This window comes from Trichechus manatus, unplaced genomic scaffold (genome assembly GCF_000243295.1).
Source record: "Trichechus manatus latirostris isolate Lorelei unplaced genomic scaffold, TriManLat1.0 scaffold00009, whole genome shotgun sequence".
Lineage (NCBI taxonomy): Eukaryota > Metazoa > Chordata > Mammalia > Sirenia > Trichechidae > Trichechus > Trichechus manatus.
In genome coordinates, this window is record NW_004443945.1 from 3004468 (window position 1) to 3024034 (window position 19567).

Genomic DNA, 19567 nt, shown 5'->3' on the forward strand with positions numbered 1-19567 from the left:
TGGTCTTGGCTGCCCCCATCTCAGCTGGAAATGAGGCCTGTAGTGTGGGGTCCCCCCTCATTTGCTGCTTCAGTGGTTTTCAAACTTCCCTTTAGCCAGGGATCCCTTTTCCAGGTGACAGCTAATGTGGAAGCAGTGTATGAGGCAAGCAGTGCCAAGCCTCCCTGGCACAGTGCCTCCCACTCCTGGATACCCCCAGAATGCTCAGCACTCTGCAGAGCACAGCTAGAGCTGCTCTGGATTGGGGGCTGCTTGACCACAAAGGAGGCTGGGCTGGGACTGGTGGGCGAGGGTGGGTTGGGGGCTCTTGCTTCTTGGTGACAGTTGGCCAGAAGCCTCTACGCTTAGATTTTTTTTACTTTCTTAACAACAATAAAAATTTGGCTTGATCTGTTTTTCAACCTGGGGTATTACTGCTTTTGGAAAAGGTAAAATGATCCCATCCTGTGGTAACAAGTCGTGCTGCACTTCCAGCATGGGTGTGTCACCCTCACGTGCCAGGCTGACCATATTTATTGCACCTGGGAGTCTGAGCCAGGGCCTCCACCTGACCTGCGGTGCAGAATGGCACAAGTCGGCTGGCTCAGGCCTGTCTGCTTGCCGCAGACCCATCACCGCTGCCCTTTTCCATCCTTCTAGGTACAGTCCTGCTGGTACATGGGGTGGGTACATGCTGCTGTGGACAGACAGGGCGCCAGTAGAGGGAGACCAGAGGCTCAGAGCCCTGCGATTTAGCACCCTCACAATCATGTCACATTGTTTTTTCAGAGGACACTTGTCGAGTGGTTCCTATTGTTAGGCCTAGTTTTAAGGGCCAGAGAAAGAAAACATTCCCCAACTAGTAGGGTGAATTGCAGAGAAGTAAACATTCAGAGCCCAGGTCCCAAGTGCAAGGATGGAGCTTTGTGGGAGCAGAGAGGAGCTGACAGCCTGGTGGGAGGCAAGTGTGACAATGCGGTTTCAGTCGTGAATTACCTGATCCGTTAGTCCTGGCTACCTGGATTTGCGATGTCTTGAGTAAAAATACGAGGCATCACCTGGCTCTTGGGGGAAGGATGCCATGATCTACTAGTTGCAGAAGAGGTGACCCTGGAGCTGGGTGTTGACAGAGGTAAAGGAGGTTGCCAAGCAGAGGGAGGGAAGAGTGACTGCAGGCAGAAGAAACAGTATGAGCCAAGTCAGAACAGTGCTAGTGAAGCAGCTAGCACCTAGAGTTCATTGGGGAAAGTGGCAGAGTTGGAACAGGAACTTGCAGGTTGTGTGGGAGCCTGTGTGGCAGCGTGATGAGGCATTTGGCCTCCGTATCCTGGGTGATGGGGAGGCATTGAAAAGATTGGGGATGGGGATGAGCTGGTTAAAGCTGCTTCATAGAGAATGGTGCCAGGCATGGGAGCCAACCAGGAGGCCATCGTAACATCCAGGGAGAGGGAAAAGGAGGCAGGAAGACCAGACTGCCTGATTTCCTGGGCTGGGAGCTCTCAGCTACACGCGGGGCCTCCCATTGGCAGTCCATTGCCTGCTGACCTGACCTATGACATCAGGCAGGACTCTCCCTCTCAGAGCCTTAGTTTCCCCATCCCCTAAAGGAGGAATTGGTCTTCTGGGTCCAAACTTGTAGAATTGGTGGGTTCTGGTTTCCACCCCAGGGCCCTCCTGTCCCTAGGTGCTGTCAGCCCCAGCCAGAAGGCCAAGAAAACCCCAAGCAAGGCTGTAGCAGGGATGGAGCCCTGCCGACCTGGGTGCACTTTCCACTTGACTCTTACTTGCTGTGTAAAAGCAAAAAACAAAACCACCACAAAACAAAAAAGCCAGTTGCCGTTGAGTTGATTCTGACTGATGGTGACCTGACCCCGTAAGTGTCAGAGCAGAACTGCTCCATGGGGTTTTCAAGGCTATGACTTTTTGAAAGCAGATTCTTCTGAGACACCTCTGGGTGGGGTCAAACCACCAGCCTTTCGGTTGGTAGTCAAGTACTTAACTGTACCACCCAGGGACTCCACTTGCTGTGGACAGGTTGCAAAACCTCTCTGAAACTGAGCCTCCTCAGCTGTGAAGTGGACAATAACCGACCCTACCTGTCAGGGTTCTTACTCTTGGTGCATTATAACTGCTCACTGAATGGTAACGGAGGTAGTCTCACAAGCTAAGAGATGACTAGTGGTTCTCAAGCCTGGCTGGGGGTTGAGTCACCTGATTCCGGGACGCCACTCTGAGACAGTGACCAGTGCATCGGGTGGGCCTGTGAATCTGGGTCTTTAAACAAGATCCTCTCCAGGGTATTCTGAGGCCCAGCCAGGTTTGGGGGCAATGGATAGTCTTCACTCATTTTATAGCTAAGGAAACTGAGGCCCAGGTAGGGGAACACTCCCAAACTAGGCCTCCTGATTCCTAGTCTGTTCCCAAGAAGACCTAAAGGTTTGGTTCACAATCTCTCAAGGCATCTCCACAGAAGGCATAGTTGTTGAATTCTGGTCTCCTTCCTTTGGCTCCTGCTGATCTGGAGTTAGTCCTTGCAGGGAAGGAGGGAGGTCCTGCCCTGCTGGATTACCAATGCGGCACTCACCTGGCTCCGAGGCCTTCGAGGCTTATTGGAGCCCAGGAGAGGGCTGACCTCTACCAACAGCAGCCAGGGCTGAACATTCTCTGGAATTCAGAGGCCTTGTTCTCCCAGCTCCCCTCAGCATGTTCCTGTAAGAGGTGCAAAGGCAGAGGCGAGGAGCCCCCATCACCCAGGCAAGGAACCACACACGGATCACCAGCTGGGGTGCCTGGGAGACATCTGAGATGCTGCTGGGGTGAGGAAGCAGGGTCCCAGCGGCTGGGGGTTAATCCCCCTTCCCTGGTCCCAGCTGTGGAGTCCCTAGGTGGTACAAACGGTTAAAGTGCTCATCTGCTAATGGAAAGGTTGGTAGTTCAAGTCCACCCAGAAGAAAGGCCTGGCAATCTACTTCTGAAAAATCAGCCATTGAAAACTCTGTTCTACTGCGACACGCATGGGTCACCATGAGTCAAACTGACTTAATAGCAACTGGTTTCGAGGTGGTGGTGGTGTTTTTTGGTCAGGCCGAAGCTGCACCCCAGTCCCAGGCTTCTCACTTCACTTCATTTGGGCTCCCCTGGGTCAGATGCCCCTGTCCCCACACTCTGGGAGGGACAGCGGGCCCTGTCTTTCAGGAACAGCAACCCTCTCCTCACGTCTGTGCTCTGTCGCCAGCACCCCGATCTGGGCTTTCCTTCTCTGCCCAGTGCCAGGCATGGGAGGGAGAAGGGCTGATGCTGGTGCCCTGGCTGGGAGAGCAAGTCCATCCACACCTTCCTGGGGACCCTAGTCACCATCTCTAGGACACCAAACACTCACGTGTCCCTCATCTCAGCCTTTCAATGATGCTGCAATGTAGAGGACGTGTCAAGTTGACATACAGGGCAACAGAGGCTTGGAGAAGTGAAAGGCTTGCCCCGGGTCCAGGGCTTGTCTCATTCCCTCAGACTCTAGGGTTCCAGAGGATGGCCCTGAGGAGCCTCCTGGGAGTGGGGAGGGGGACAGGCAGTAGACCCTGGGGCTGCTGCTGCCCCTCGGTACTCTGAGTGCTGAGGGCCCAACTCCCTGGCAGACCGAGCATGGGACAGGGAGCTTCTGCTCTGTGACCTTGAGCAAGGTTCTGCAGGCAGGTCGCTGGCTCTGGGTGTCCTTGCTGACCCATGGGAGACCAGTTCCCTCCGGCCACGCAGGGCATTATGAAGGCCAGCATTGTAAGCTGTCAGGCGCCACAAACAGGTAGTGTGTAGCTATCACACCACAGCTCCAAGGGGAGGTGGGGATTCGACTCCTGCAGGGCCATTAGAAAGACAGTCCTTATCTCTGAGGGCAGTGAGGACCAGAGGAGAACATGCACATAAACCACCTAGCCCAGCGCCAGCCACAGAGGAGACAATCCATGCCACCTCTTCTCCCTTGGCACACCAGCTCTCCCCGCCCCGCCGCTTCCCCAGAGGGACCCGAGATGACGAGGCCAGCCCCTCCCCCAGCGGGAACCGCCCAAGGGGGCTTGCTCGCTGGTCCCCAGAAAGCCAAGTGTCAGTCGTGGCCGCTGGGCGCTGGCGACAGGAAGGGCTGGCCCAGAGGGGCTGGGGACGCTTAATCTGGGATGAGCCCAGGGAGCCTCCGGGTTGGTGGCAGAACACCACCCCATCCCTGGGGCTGCCTCCGCCCCTTGGCCTGCCCTTCCCTTTGATGTGCGGATGGCGGTGGAGGTGGGGACGCCTTTCTGCCCTGGCCGCTGGCTTCTCACAAGGGAGAGAGGCTTGGAGGGAAGAGGGCTGGTGGGGCCCGTGAAGCCAGGAGGCAGGGCTAACATGATAACACAATACATGGGGTCACCATGAATGCGGGGGGGCAACATACGGCAGCCAATAACAACTCATAGAGGTCTGGCCTTGTGCTGAGTGCTATAGCTCCTTAAATCCACACACCAACCCTATTGTGCAGATGAGGAAACAACGCGGGCTTGAGGGTGTTTAAGTAAGTTGCCCAAGGAAACAGTGGTTGAGTTGGGATATGAAGCCAGGCCTACTGGACTCCAAGCTTGCTGTGGGTGTCAGTTGGAGGTAACACCCACCTGTGGTGTCTGTCCCTCCTTCCCTCCCACCAGCCTTGGAGGTTCAGCTGGGCCTTGTCAGACTGAGACCTTGTCAGGTGAGCCTCCTACAACCTGGCTCCATTCGCCAAGAGATGCCTACTGTAATGGTTAAGATTGTGTGTCACCTTGGCTGGGCCAAGATTCTCAATCGTTTGGTGGTTATGATGTAGTTTGGCAGTTTCGTAAACATGTAATTTGACAGTTATGTAATGATGTAATTAACTCTGTGATAAGAGCTGCTGTGAACAGCCAATCAGTTGAAAGGAAGTTTCCTTCGGGGTGTGGCCTGCCTCTAGTATATAAATGGATGTTCCAACAAGGCTCTTGTTTTGGATCCTGTATCCAGCTCATTATCATCTGACCTCCAGTTCTTGGGACCTGAGCTAGGAAAACTTGGGATTCATCAGCCTCCACAGGCAGTTAGCTAGCGGCCTGCCATCTTACCTGCCAATCTTGGGACTCATTGGCCTCCAAAGCCTATGAGCCAGTGGCCGGCTGTCTGACCTGCTGATCTTGAGTTCATCAGCTTCTGCGGCTATGTGAGTCCGGAGAAGCCTCCGGCCTGACACCTGACCCATGAACTTGGGATTTGCCAGCCTCTACAACTGTGTGAGCCATTTCCTTGAGATAAATCTCTCTCTCAAAGTGTATGTATATATATATATATGTGTGTGTACGTGTGTGTGTCTGTGTGTGCGTGTGTGTGTGTGTGTGTGTGTGTGTATGTATATGCGTCACTGGTTTTGCTTCTCTAGAGAACTCTGCCTAAGACACCCACCAAGACCAGAGTATGCCTATGGAGCTATGTGGGCCCCAGGCCTTCTCCTCAGAGTTGGTCAGGGCAGCTTTGACCCTGACTGCCAGTGGGCTGCGCATGGTGATCTGGAGGGTATGGCCCCCATTTCGTGAGCCTGGAAAATCTGTCTCCACCCTTCAGCTCACCTGCCTGTCACCCTCAGTACCACGCATCCCTGTATGCTACTCTTGAAAACAACCACTTCACATTTTATAAACTGATATCCCACAGATCCACCATGGATCCTGGAAGCTAGGCCCATGAGTGGTCACACCAGGCCTCGGACCCAGGGTCACTGCCTTTACTCAACTGACCCCTCCCTCTCGGGTGCTGGCTGCAGTGCAGGGAGGGGGCCCAGCCATCACCTTGTTCCCTCACCTCAATGTTAGGGTGACGCAAACCCAGCTTCTCTCCTGACTTCCGGAAAGGCACTCCCTCCACTCTGCCAGGACCTGCTCTGTGCCTGGCACCATGCCAGCCCTCCTTGGCACCCACGCTCCCTGTCTCCTTGGCTCCCCAGTGCCCTGTGCCTCTAGCCCGAAGTGGGAACTTGGATGAAATGAGCACTGCAGGCAGACACCTCCGCCCGGGCGTTCTGTAGGAAGGGCCAGCGGGCTGCACACCTCTCCCCTCCTATACTCTTGGGGGTCCTTGACCCCCACAGTCCTTCCCATGCACCCGAGGTTCCCTCCATCCCAGCCTCCCCAGCTAATAGCAGACCCATTCCTGCGTAAGTTTAGTAATGAGCCTAGAACCTCATCTAGAAATCCTTTATTTACATTTTCTCCTGGAAAAAAACAATACAGATCTGGCGCCCTGTGGATTCCTCAGGTTCTGGGGTGTTTACGGGAAGGTGAGAGAAGGTGCACCCCCCCACCCCAACCAAGGCCATCTATTGTGTCCATCAAGGGCTTCTGTTCACCTAGCCCTAGAGCTGGGCTTCCCTGAGATCAGCTGTAGGGCCCTGGACATCGGGCCGCCACGGCAGAGCTGGGGTGGGGTTGGTGTGAGGGGCAGGGCCTGGGAGGTGCTCAAACAGCCTGGCCACCAGGAGCTCCACTGGCGGAGTGGAGAGAATGTGAGCCCAGGACTTTGTCCTTGAGGGGAGGACACTGGTGGCTCAGGCTCTGGGAATAGGGGGTCCTGCCACAGGCTGCTGGGACAGGCACACATGGGCATCTTGCATGGGGGCCAGGTAACTTGAAGGATCAGGAAACTATGCTGTTTTCTGTGAACCACCTGAGCACCTCCTCCTTGTTCTGGTTCACCCATTTGATGTTGGCTTTCGTCTTCTCCAGGGCTTGCTCCAGGGCCCGGGTGCCTGAGCCAAAGCCAGTGTCCATGTTGTCCTGTTTGAACTGTTCCAGCTGCCGGGAGAACAGAGATTCTCAGCCCGAGGTTGGGTCTCTAACACAGCCTAGAGCAGAGGCTCTCTCTAGGCCCATTCCTTAAGAGCCCCCAAGGACAGAGACTGCAGCCTGTTCCCCTGAAAGGAGGGTCCGGTTTTCCACTTCTCTCTAGGTTAAAACCCTTATCTATGGAAGTGAAGCCAGTTGCCTTTAGGTCCATTCTGACTCATGGTGACCCCATATGTGTTAGAGTAGAACTGAGCTCCATAGGGTTTTCAAGGCTGTGACCTTATGGAAGCAGATGGCCAGGCCTTTCTTCTGAGGTGCCTCTGGGTGAGTTCTAACCACCAGCCTTTTGGTTAGTAGTCGAGTGCTTAACTGTTTGTACCACCCAGGGACTCCATGGCAGAGGCTGGGAAATAACGGCCCTGCACTAAATCTGGCTCACACACGTAGCTGACCTTCGTTGTGTGACTCCTCATTGAATTGATTCTCCGTTTTTAATTGAATTACAATCTCAATCCAATCAAGAGAAGACACTTTAAACAGATGCCATAAGGAAGCAATCAGCCAAATCCAAAACGTGGAAAATTTTATACAGGCAGTTCCTGGATTACAAACGAGTTCCTTTCTTAAATCTTTGTTTAAATCGAATTTGTATGTAAACCAGAACAGTTAGGTACGGTTCATATCTAACATCAGTTAGTCAAATGTTTGTCTTAGTATATAGTATATAGTGTACATTTCTATGCATAAAAAATATTAAAGAAACACTTTCAGATACACTAAAACACCTTTAACATTAATAATTCAGTAATAATAATAATAATGTTCTGATGTGCATCGGCAAAGTAGCATTCGTTTGTTATTATGAACCATTGTATGTACCTCAAATTTTTAATATAAAATGCTTTACGAGGGTTGGTTCATAACTATGGGTTGTATGTAAGTCAGATGTTCATAACCCAGGGACTGCCTATACTGCAAATGACCCAGTTGTCCCATCAACATATAAATGCTATTTTTTTAAAAATGAGGGAGACTGTTACAGATGAAAAGACCTATTAGTATGGGGGGTTCTAGTCAGGGCTATTAAGCAAGAATATGAAATAAAAGGTATCTAGATTGGAAAGAAAGAAGTAAAACTATCTCTGTTTGCAAATGATATGATCTTGCATATAGAAAATCTTAAGGAATCCACAAAGAAACTATTAGAGCTAATAAACAAGTTCAGCAAGTTTGCAGAAACAAGAGATATACAAAAATCAGCTGTATTTCTGCATACTAACAATGAAAAATCCAAAAATGAAATTAAGAAAATAATTCCATTTACAATAGCACCAAAAAAGATAAAATACTTAGAAATAAATTTAACAAAAGAAGTGCAAGACCGTTATGCTGAAAACTACTAAACATTGTTGAAATAAATTAAATACCTAAATAAGACATCCATGCTCTTGGGTTGGAAGATTTAATATTGTTAATACGGTAATACTCCCCAAATTGATCTACAGATTCAATGCCATCTCTATCAAAATTCCAAGTGCCCTTTTTTGCAGAAATTGACAAGCTGACCCTAAAATTCACATGGAAATGCAAGGGACCCAGAATAGAAAAAGAACAAAGTTGGAGGACTTACACTTCCCAATTTCAAAACTTGCTACAAAGCTATAATAATCAAGGTTGTGTGGTATTGGCATAAGGATAGACATACGGATCAATGGAATAGACTTGAGAGTCCAGAAATAAACCCACACATGTATGGGCAATTGATTTTTGACAAGGGTGCCAAGTTCATTCAATGGGGGAAAGAGTAGTCTTTTCAATAAATGGTGCTGGGACAACTGGATAGCCACATACAAAAGAATGAAGTTGGACCCCTACCTCACACCATTTACAAAAATTAACTCAAAATGGATCAAAGAATTAAATGTAAGGGCTAAAACTATAAAATTCTTAGAAGAAAACATAGGGTAAATCTGCACGACCTTGGATTTGGCAAGTGGTTAAGAGCTCTCAGGCTGCTAACCAAAAGGTCAGCAGTTCAAATTCACCAGCCACTCCTTGGAAGCCCTATGGGGCAGTTCTACTCTATCCTATAGGCTTGCCATAAGTCAGAATAAACTCTATGGCAACAGGTTTGGTTTGGTATTGGTTTTCTTAGCTGTGACACCAAAAGCACAGCAATCAAAGAATAGATAAATCGGACTTCATCAAAATTAAAAACTTTTGTGCATCAAAGAACACTTTAAAGAGAGTAAAAAGACAACCCAAAGAATGGAAAAAAAATATTTTCAAACCATATGTCTGATAAGGACTTAATATCTAGAATATATAAGAACTCTTGTAACTCAACAACAAAAAGAAAATCCAATTTAAAAATGGGTAACAGACTTGAATAGATATTACTCCAAAGAAGATATATAAATGGCTAACAAGCACAAGAAAAGATGCTCAACATTGTTAGTCATTAAAAAACAAAAGCCAAACCTGTTGCCATTGAGTCAATTCCAACTCATAACTACCCTATAGGACAGAGTAGAACTACCCCCATAGGATTTCCAAGGAGCGGCTGGTGAATTCGAATGGCCAACCTTTTGATTAGCAGCCGAGCTCTTAACCACTTTGCCACCAGGGCTCCTCGTTAGTCACTAGGGAAGTGCAAATCAAAATTACAATGAGATACCACTTCACATCCACTTGGGTGGTTATAATAAAAAAAAGAAAATAACAAATGTTGGCAAGGATGTACAGAAATTGGAACCTTCCTACATTGCTGGTGGGAATGTAAAATGATGCAGCTGCCATGGAAAACAGTTTAGTGGTTCCTCAAAAAATTAAACATAGAACTACCATGTTATTGTTGCTGTGTGCCATCGAGTCGATTGCCACTCTTGGTGACCCTATATGACAGAGTAGAACTGCCCCATAGTTCTCTAGGCTGTAATGTTTATGGGAGCAGATCGCCAGGTCTTTTCTCCCACCAAACATTTGTGTACAGTTTCCACTCCTATGTATATACCCAAAAGACTTGAAAACATATAGTCACCCAAAAACCATACACAAATATTCATTGTAGCATTATTCACGCTAGCCAAAAGGTAGAAACAACCCAAATGTTCATCAACAGATGAATGTATAGGCAAAATGTAGCATAGTCATACAATGGAACATTATTAGACAATAATAAGGAATAAAGTACTGATTCACCGTACAACATGGGTGAACCTTGAAAACATTATGCTCAGTGAAAGAAGTCAGACACAAAAGGCCACATACTATATGATTCTATTTATATGAAATGTCCAGAATAGGCAAATCCATAGATGCTGAAAATAGATTAATGGTTGCCAGGGGCTAGGGAGAGGGAGGCGTAAGGAGCGCCTACTAATGGGTACAGAGTTTCTGTTGGGGATGATAAAAACGTTTTGGAATTAGTGGCAATGGTTGTACAACCTTGTGAATATACTAAAAACCATCAAATTGTACACTTTTTATATGGTAAATCTGATGGTATGTGAATTATATCTCAGTTAAAAAAAACAGGCAAATCAACTGAATGCAACGAGTTGACTTTGCCTTCTGATTCAAATGTATCAATTGCAAAAGACTTTTTTTTTAAACAGCTTAGAAAATTTGAACATAGCCTGGGTGTAAGAAGATAGGAATTATTATTTTCTTGGATTTGATAATGGCAATGTAATTATGTTAAAGAAATTCCTTTATTTTAGAATGACTAAAGTATTTACAGATGAAATTACATAATATCAGTAATTTGCTTTAAAATTGTTCACCCCCAAAAAGCACTGGCAAAATGTTGATAACTGTTGAACCTGGGTACATGGAGGTTCATTATATTACTCTCTTTGCTTTTGTGCCTATACAAAAATTCCCAAGATTATTATTATTTTTTACAATGAATTGTCCACATCTTAAAAATCTGGGTTCCCAGCTTCTCCTGTGAATTCGGAAGGCCTGGCAACTGAGGCCCATGTTCCCTCATGGCCACACTCAGTGGGAGCTAATTGGCAGCCGCACTTTTAGGCTGGGAACAGACCTTTGGTTGCCCAGTCCCCACCGCGCCAGCCCCAGGGTCCAGGGTTGGGGACAGCTTCTTACCTGCTGCAGCTCATACTCAGTGGAGAATCGTCGGGTCACTGTCTGGATGAGGTTGGAGAAGGAGAAGGAGCCACCACCATAACTGCAGGGTGAAGACAGAGGAGATGAGTGTGAAGGGCTGGGGACTAATGCCCAAGGACACGCCCAAGGTCATACCACTAGAACGTGGGAGAGCCGGGACTTGAACACAAGCCTGAACACAGAGTCCCTTACTCCCACCCTTTCCTGGAAGACGCTCCCATCAGCCATACTTTCTGTTCACCCTCCCCCTCTGTGGTGTCCCTTGCACACAGACCGCCCCCAAGGCTCCTCAGCCTGGGCCCTCTCCTCCTGACACCCTCTCCACAGACTCACTCCTCAAAAAGCTTCTTCCAGTTACTCCGGATGAAGTCCCAGACCAGAGTTTGTCCGACGGCATTGCTGGCGATGCTGTTGATGGTGGAGGTGGCATCCTGCTTCCGGATGAGATCAGGGTTTAGGGTATAACTCAGGTACCTGTGAGGGCAGGATGCAAAGTTAGCAACCACGGCGAGGGGCTGCAGCCAGAAGATTCAAGAGAGAAGCCAGAGCGAGCCGCATACATCACCTCCTCCCGCATTACCTCAACAATCCCTTGGCGGGCTGAGGGTTGAGGGGCCACCCGGGCCTGTCTCCCTGTGGTAGATGGAAAACTGAGCCCTCTGAGCAGGGTAACTGGCTATGCCAGATGCTGTGCTTGACATGGAGCTGGTGCCAAATATATATATATATATATTTTTTTTTTTTTTGGTATCTTTTGTTGCAGTAAAATTAAAAAACCTAAAATTTTCCATTTTAGCCATTTCAAGTGTATATTCCAATGGCATTAATTACACCCACAATGTTGTACAACCATCAGCTCTATTTGTTTTCAAAACTTTTTTATCACCCTAAACAGAAACTCTGTACCCATTATGCCACTAACCGCCCCCTCCATCCTCAGCCCACAATACCCTCTAATTCACTTTGATCTCTATGAATTTGTCTATGCTTTCTACATATTTTATATAAATGAGATCATATAATATTGGTGGTGCATCAGTTAAGTGCTTGGCTGCTAACTGAAAAGTTGGTAGTTTGAACCCACCAAGGGAGAAAAGACCTGGTGATCTGCTTCTGTGAAAATTACAGCCTAGGAAACCCTATGGGGCAGTTCTATTCCATCACATTGGGTTGCTATGATTCAGAATCAACTTGATAGCACCTAACAACAACGTAATATTTGTCTTTTTGTGCCTGGCTTCTTTCACTCAATATAATGTTTTTAAGGTTCATCAAGTCGTAGCATGTATCAGGACTTCATTCCTTGTTAATGTCTAATCTTATTCCATTGTATGGATAGACTACATTTATGTTTATCCATTCATCTGTTGATGGACACTTGGATTGCTTCCCCATTTGGCTGTTGTGAATAGTGCTGCAATGAACATTCATGTACCAGCATCTGTCTGAGTCCCTGCTTTCAAGTCTTTTGGATGTATATCCAGGAGTGGAATTATTAGGCCAATAAATATTTGAAGACGAAGGAAGGAAGAGAAGGAGGGAAGGAGGGAAGGAGGAAGGAAGAAAGGACTAGTTTCAAGCCCTGGCACCAGGTATGGTGGCCACTGCTGTCCTTGACTTTGAGGGTGGCTCTTCTCTACTGAGGTCCAGCTGATGGCATATGAGATACAAAGTGGGAGCTAGAGGCCCTCGTCCAAGGGCTTGGGGGTTGCCAGGCTGGAGTCCAGAAAGACTCATGTCCAGCTGCTCCAGAGCCCTTGACAGAGAAGGCAACAAAGTTGCCATCAGGCGAAGGTTAAGAGGGCCATAGCAGCTAAAAGCACAAGACCTGGAGCCAGATGTGGGTGCGAATCTTGGCTCTAGTACTTATTAAAGCTTCTAGACCTTGAGTAAATTGCCTTGCTTCTCTGAACCTCAGTATCCTCATCTGTAAAACTGGGACAATACTGCCCACACCTCTCAGGTTTGTGAGGATTGCATGAACGAGTGTGTGGAGGCCTGACAGGTTCTCCCCCACATAGGGATCCTGATCTCTGGTGGGGAGGGGGGCTCACCCAGCCCTGTCCTGCCCTGGTCCTCACCTGTTCAGGATCCACACCTCCTTGCTGCAGGCCAGGGCTGAGCGGAGTTTGTCAGCCTCATTCACCAGTGTGGCCTTTTGGAACTGTTCCCAGGCAAAGTTCCACTTCTCCTCCCCACCCTGGGCAATGGCATTGCAGTAGATCGTTGACCGCAGGTTGGGGTGGATCCTGGATGAGGAGGGGGAGTCAGGGTCAGAGCAGCAGCTGGGAGGGTTGGGCCAAGGACAAGGCTGTGGGCTCCCAGATTCCGCTTGAGGGACAGGTGAAGCCTGGAGGAGGAGGAGGAGCAGGGACAGACTCACGTGTTGTTATCAGGATGGCTCATCCACTCAGTGAAGAGATTCAAGGCCAGCTCCCCACACTCCTTAATTTCATTGGTGCAGGCAGTGCTAATGGCATTAATCTCATTGTACCTGCCCCAGGGAGGACATGTGGTCAGCACACCTAACACAAAACTACAGGCAGAGGGAGATGGGCTGCAGCCCACCTGGCCTTGTGGGCTCCCACTATTTGCTTCATGCCCTGAGCCTGAGCTTCCTTGGTCCCCTAAGCCGTCCTGGGACCCAGAGGGGCCGGCACAGGCTTCAGTCCCAGCATCAACACATTTAGTTGTTGACATCAAACCAGTGAGGTGACCTTGAAGTTTCAGTTGTGTCCTTCGTATAAAGTCGTTAGATGGGCCCACAGACTATACAGAGCCTCATGGCGGAGCCCCTAGTCCTGGGTAGGTATCTCTCCTGTCCATTGTCCCCCGCCCTGGCCAGGAGTTGGGAGTTCCAAAGGAGAACACTGTTTGGGAGTTGCTCTGGACTGCCCAGGTTGGGGTGGCTGGGCTACCAGGACCTCCAGACCCAGGGGAGGTCACACTCACTGCTCCATCAGGGTTTGGGGGCGCTCCACCCAGTTTTTGGTGACATTTTTGAAGTAATCGAAGAGGGGTTGGACCTGCCGCCTCAGGTATCTCTGTGGGAAAGAACACACAATAGTTTCAAAGGGAGGATGCATGCCTGATCTGACTGAAGCCCCATGGAGCCTCTGACGCAGGTGGGCAGGCGCCAGCAAGGAGAAAACAAGGTCAGAAGTTCAGGAGCTCCCCCGTGGCCAAAGAGTGCTCGGAGGGGCCAGGGCAAGTCTAGGTTCCAAATGACTGCTCTGAGGTTCCTTCCCACCAAAGCCTCAGTTGTCTGAACATTCCATGTCTAAGGGTCGTCACTTCCTAAGAGAAAGTGTTGGGTTCCCCCTCCCGCCCCGATCATCAGTATTCCAGGCTTATTGTGGGAAATTTAGAAAACACAGAAAATCACATGCAGAAAATAAAAACCACCGAGGACCTTACCTGATCCATCACTTCCTTTTCTCTTTTCTACGCTTTTTTCTTATTTACTTGGCGTAGCTACAATTCTGCATGCTGCTGCTCTTTTTCACTTAAAGTGTCACATAAGCCCTGCCTAATATTTTAAAATCCTTTGCAGACTCTGGTTCAACATGACAGGTGGACATTTGTGCCCATCTGAGGCCATAGCCAAATGTAAAAGGAGTAAACCCCTAAGAACAAAGCGACTAGGCAAGAAAGCAGCAGCGGCCAAGATGGCATTAACACTGTGTTTAGGCAGCTGGAAAGTGGAAAGAGGGAGATGTAAGGGACTCAGCAGAGGGGGAGAATCTGCACCAGTGCCCTGCAGAGGAGGAGATGCTGATGGGAAGCCTGAGGACTGGCCATGAAGAGCCCTAGATAGGCTCAGGATTTAGAGGGACAGCCTTCAGGAGGCAAGGGGGAGGTAGGGGCTGCAAACAGGAGGATGGAGTCGAAGTCTGTAGAAGGAGTAATTGAATCTCCAAGTCCCTACTCCTGCCTCTGGCAGTAGGTAATGCCCCTCTGTCCCCATGGGAGAAAATGAATCAGAAAGGCTCAGGTCCTGGGGTCACCAGACACAGTGGGGGCCAAGGAGGTTGCTAGATGGCAAAGAGGGTCAGAGGTGAAAATTTACGTGCTGAATGGTGGTATCCCAGCTCCCTTCCCCGCTCTGATCCCACAGTGAGCATCACCACCCTCACGGCATAAGATGGGAGGCTCATTCTTTGCAGAAGGTGAATGACCTCAAAAGAAAACACCTATGGGGACTAATTTTGGGGATCTCTCAATGAACAGCTACTTGGCCACCTAGTCACTCTATAGTGAGACCCCCAGATGACAAACTCCACCCTCTCCATGGAGTTTTCAATCACTTTTCACTGCTTTACTCTCAAATTCAAAGAGGCAGCTTAGCCTCCAATGTGAAAGGGGAGATCAAAACAAAGAGAAAACTCAGTGGAAAGTCAAGAGAAGAAAAAGAAACCCTGGTAAAAGCCTATAGTAAATATATGCAGAGAGTTAAGAAAAGATGTTGCATAGGATGCTGGAACCAGAAAGAGCACTTGGAAATTGAAAAATGTGATACAAGAAATGAAAACAATCTCTAGAGAAGCGGTGAAGTATAAAGCCGAGGGAATCTCCCCAAAAGCAGAACCTAAAGTCAACAAGATAGAAAATAGGAGAGAAGAGGAAAGAAAACTGGAGGATCAATGCAGAAGAAGCAAACTGGATTAACAGGAGCTCCAGAAAGGAGGGGAAGAAAGCTTCATAGAAATAATGCCCGCCCCGCAAAAGTCCTAATTCATCCAGACTGAAAGGGTAGGAGGATGAAAAAGCCCGCCAGGATCAGAGAAGAGTCCAAAGTTTCCAGAAGAAGAAAAAACAGGCCACATTCAAAGTGAGAAAGGCTCTGAGCTTCTCAATAGCAACACAAGAAGAATGATATCAGTAGAGCAAGACCTTAAACATTCTGAGAATAATTTCCAACCTAGAAGTTTCTAAACCCGGACAAACTAGCACTCACGTGTGAAGGTGGAATGAAGACATTTCAGACATGCAAGGCCTCAGAAAATCTATCTCTCATGCACCCTTTCTCAAAAACTCCTGGAAGCTATGCTCCAATTACAAGAGAGAAAAATCAAGGAAGAATCCAAGGAATCCAGGAAACAGTAGATGCAACATTGGATAAAGGCCTCCCAGCACAGGAGCTGGGCAGCAGTTCTAGAGGGGAGCCTGCAGGACAGAGGGCTCCAGGAGGATGTCTCCAGGGAAAAAATGAAATTGATCTATTATCTGATACATTTGTACAAGATGTACAAAAAAGGAAACACAAACATAGTAACTATGTGGCTCAGCAGAGAAAATGTTTAAATAATCACAATAAAGTAGATGCTGAATAGTGATTTGACCAAACATTGTGATTGAACTGTATTAGGAGGATGGGAAGAATTGGAGGTTGTAAGAGAGTTAAAACTTTACCGTAATAGAAAGTTAACAGATAATGTAAAAAATAGTAATAATAAAAACCTTTCTCCTTTGCCGTGAGACCGGAAGAACTGGATGGTTCCCAGCTACCATTACCGAACATTTTGTTTGTTTTTGTTTATTGCTGTAGTTTAAGTGAAAGTTTACATTTCAAGTTAGTCTCATACAAAAATTTATGCATACATTGTTATGTGACCCTAATTGCTCTCCCTGTACTGTGACAGCACTCTCCTCCTTTCCACCCCGGATTTCCCATGTCTATTGAACCAGCTCCTGACCCTCTCTGCCTTCTCATCTCACCTCCGGACAGAAGCTGCCCATTTAGTCTCATGTATCTACTTGAGCTAAGAAGCACACTCTTCACAAGTATCATTTTATGTCCCACAGTCCAGTCCAATCTTTGTCTGAAGAGTTGGCCTCAGGAATTGTTTTAGTTCTGGGTTGACAGAGAGTCCGGGGGTTGTACTTTCTAGGGTTCTTCCAGTCTCAGTCAGATCATTAAGTCTGGTCTTTTTATTAGAATCTGAGTTCTGCACCCCTCCTTTCTCCTCCTCCATCAGGGACTCTCTTTTGTGCTCCCTGTCAGAGCGCATTACTGAACACTTCGATCAAAGATTCCATAGAAGAATCCTGACCAAAAGGGGAAAAAAAGTTGAACAGAATTTCAAACTTTCATGGAATTCAGACTTTCTGGAGCTACGTAGGCTGGATAAACCCCAAAACTATTCCCCTGAGATAATCTTTAAACTTTAAAGAAGAAATATCCCCTGCAGTCTTCTTTAAACAAAATAATAGTTTAGCTTAATTAGCAAAGAATGTCTGTCTTGAGCATTGTGCTCTTTTAAAGAATTATCTATATGGGATCAAACTGACAATAGCAACTTGAAAGGTCAGATGAGAAGCTTAGTAAACAGTGAGTTTATGTTATTGGTGGAGGAAAAATTTGGAAAAGGACAGTGAGAATGGCTGCACAACTTGAAGAATGGAATGAAGTCACTGAATTGTACGTGTAGAAATTGTTGAATTGGTGTATGTTTTGCCGTATGTATTTTCAACAAAAAATAAAATTTTTTAAAAAAAGAATAAAGCTGTGGAAGAATGTAATTGATGTCACTGAATTGTACATGTAGAAATTTTTGAAATAGTATCTCTTTGGCTATGTATATTTCCACCAAAAAAAAAAAGCCCTCCAAGGTCGAGAAGGGAGAGTGTTGACATGTCATGGGGTTGTTAACCAGTGTCATAAAACAATATGTGTACTGACTGTTTAATGAGAAACTATTTGTTCTGTAAACCTTCACCTAAAGTACAATAAAAAAAAAAAAAGAATAAAGCCGCATAAACAAAAAATACAAAACCTCTTCAAGTATGATCTAAAAGCTACATAATATTCCATCAAATTGATAGTCTACAGTCTACTTAACCAGTCCCCAGCTGTTGGACATTTAAGTGTTTTTGTGGGGTTTTCTATTTTTATTTTTACTTTTTGTCTATTATAAACAACACTGCAGGGAACATCTTTATGGCTCTAGCTTCTTCTTGAGCAAGCTTGAGTTTCCCGTTGGGCTCCCAAATGGGAACCTCAACCCTCAAAGAGGCAGCTATTCCTGAGACCTCAAAAGGAGGTGGAGGGAAGAACACTTCAGGTAGGCTCCTCACCAGTATCCTCCTCCCACCAAGTCTCATCTCAGGGCTACCTGGAGCATTTCACAAATATTTCACCCTGGTGCTCAGCATTAAGATACTTCAAAGCCTATTAATATCAGCGTGTCCCTCACAGCCCAGGAGGGCAGGTTAGGTAGGTATGGGCCCGCTCATTTTACAAAGGAGTTAACTGAGGTCTGAGAAGCTTGTGACAGACAGGTCCTCCAGCATAGTGGCCTTTTCTGTGCCTTCTGAAGGTGCTGATTTCCCATATTTCAGATCAGCAAACTTTGCTAGAAGTCCTAGTGTCTGTTTTTTGCCCCGCCCGACCTCCTCACCTTCTTAGTACCTGGTCCCTTCACCCTGTATCCCTCTTGTTCTCTCTCCCCTCTCCCAGGCCTGCTCTCAGGAAAGGACCTGATTTTGGATCAACTTGGAGGGTTTTACCACCCAAGGATGATTTCTATTAGCTTTCTAAGGGTGCCCTTTCAGGCACTGAGAGGAGTTGGTCTCTGAGCCCTGCGGGCTCCTCCGTACCTGCATGGGGCCATAGACCTCGGAGCGGTCGAACATGAGCTTGAAGTAGTTCAGGCTGCTCAGGGCGGCCTGCCAGGGCATGTACTCTTTCTCTTGGATCAGGAAGAGTGTGTTGTTCAGTGCCAGAGTGACAGGGACTATTTGGGCACTAGGAACAAACAGAGAGGCCCAAGTCAGCACCTCCACCCCGCCCAGTCACACCCAAGAAGCCCCTGCCCAGGCCCTCAAGACTCCTCCTCAGCCCTGGACTCTTTGCCCCATTCTGGAGCCTGAGGTCCCAGAGCCCCAGCTGACCCAGCTCCAGCATTCACCAGGAGGGAATGGAGGACATGGATACTGGGTGGTGTCCCATTTTATAGATGAGAAAACTGAGGCTCAGAGAAGTAAAGTGAATCACTCAAGGCCACAGAGCCAGTGAGAGAGAGCTGAGTTTCAAAAGGACAAAACGCTTGTGCTCTTTGCTCTGCCCAGCCCCCTTCTCTGGCTTGCTCATCCCTCTGAGCCTTCCTCTCTCCTCTTCCTCAGGCTGTCTTTGCACAGTTGCTTCATGAATGTTTGGGTCTGTGGGAGACGTGAGTCATGTCAGAGCTTAGCACCTCTTGGGAACACAGTAGGTGCTCAGTCAATATTTGTTCATCCATGCTGCATCTCTCCTGGCCTGCCCATTCGATTCTCCCAGTACCTGGCAGAGCAGCCTGGCACCCCATAGGCCTTCAGGAAAAGCGTGGTGCCATGGGATACAGAGAGGTTTTGGAGTTGGCCAGTCCTGTGTCTGGCTGTCATGGGCTACTCTGTGACCTCAGACAAGGTACTCTGAATCTCAGTTTGCTCATCTGTGAACTGGGGGTGATCCTGCCACCAATCTTTTGGAGCATGAAGACTCAGGGAGCTGTGTATGGGGGTGAGGGTGATCAGAGGTGTAGTGGGGGGCCAGCAGAGGGGGGCACTTTCCCCGGGGCACAAGTCCAAGTGTGCACCAGACGAGGCGCGGAATGATATCCCGAGGCGCCACAAACCTGAAAGGCACCAGACTGAGGCAGCCAGCC

General features: G+C 48.0%; 1 protein-coding gene across 1 annotated transcript in view; it reads right to left on the reverse strand.

The window, feature by feature from the left end:
• Positions 1-6455: 6455 nt before the first annotated feature.
• The window catches only part of ANPEP (alanyl aminopeptidase, membrane), a 20712-nt gene continuing 7600 nt past the window's right edge, over positions 6456-19567 (reverse strand). Inside the window, exons 15-21 of the mRNA XM_023725736.1 lie at positions 18522-18669; positions 13875-13966; positions 13306-13416; positions 13004-13171; positions 11256-11396; positions 10902-10983; positions 6456-6800 (exon numbers count right to left, since the gene is read on the reverse strand). Of these exons, the coding sequence (XP_023581504.1) occupies positions 6642-6800; positions 10902-10983; positions 11256-11396; positions 13004-13171; positions 13306-13416; positions 13875-13966; positions 18522-18669 (901 nt within the window). The 3' untranslated portion in view covers positions 6456-6641. The remainder of the gene's footprint in view (positions 6801-10901; positions 10984-11255; positions 11397-13003; positions 13172-13305; positions 13417-13874; positions 13967-18521; positions 18670-19567) is intronic.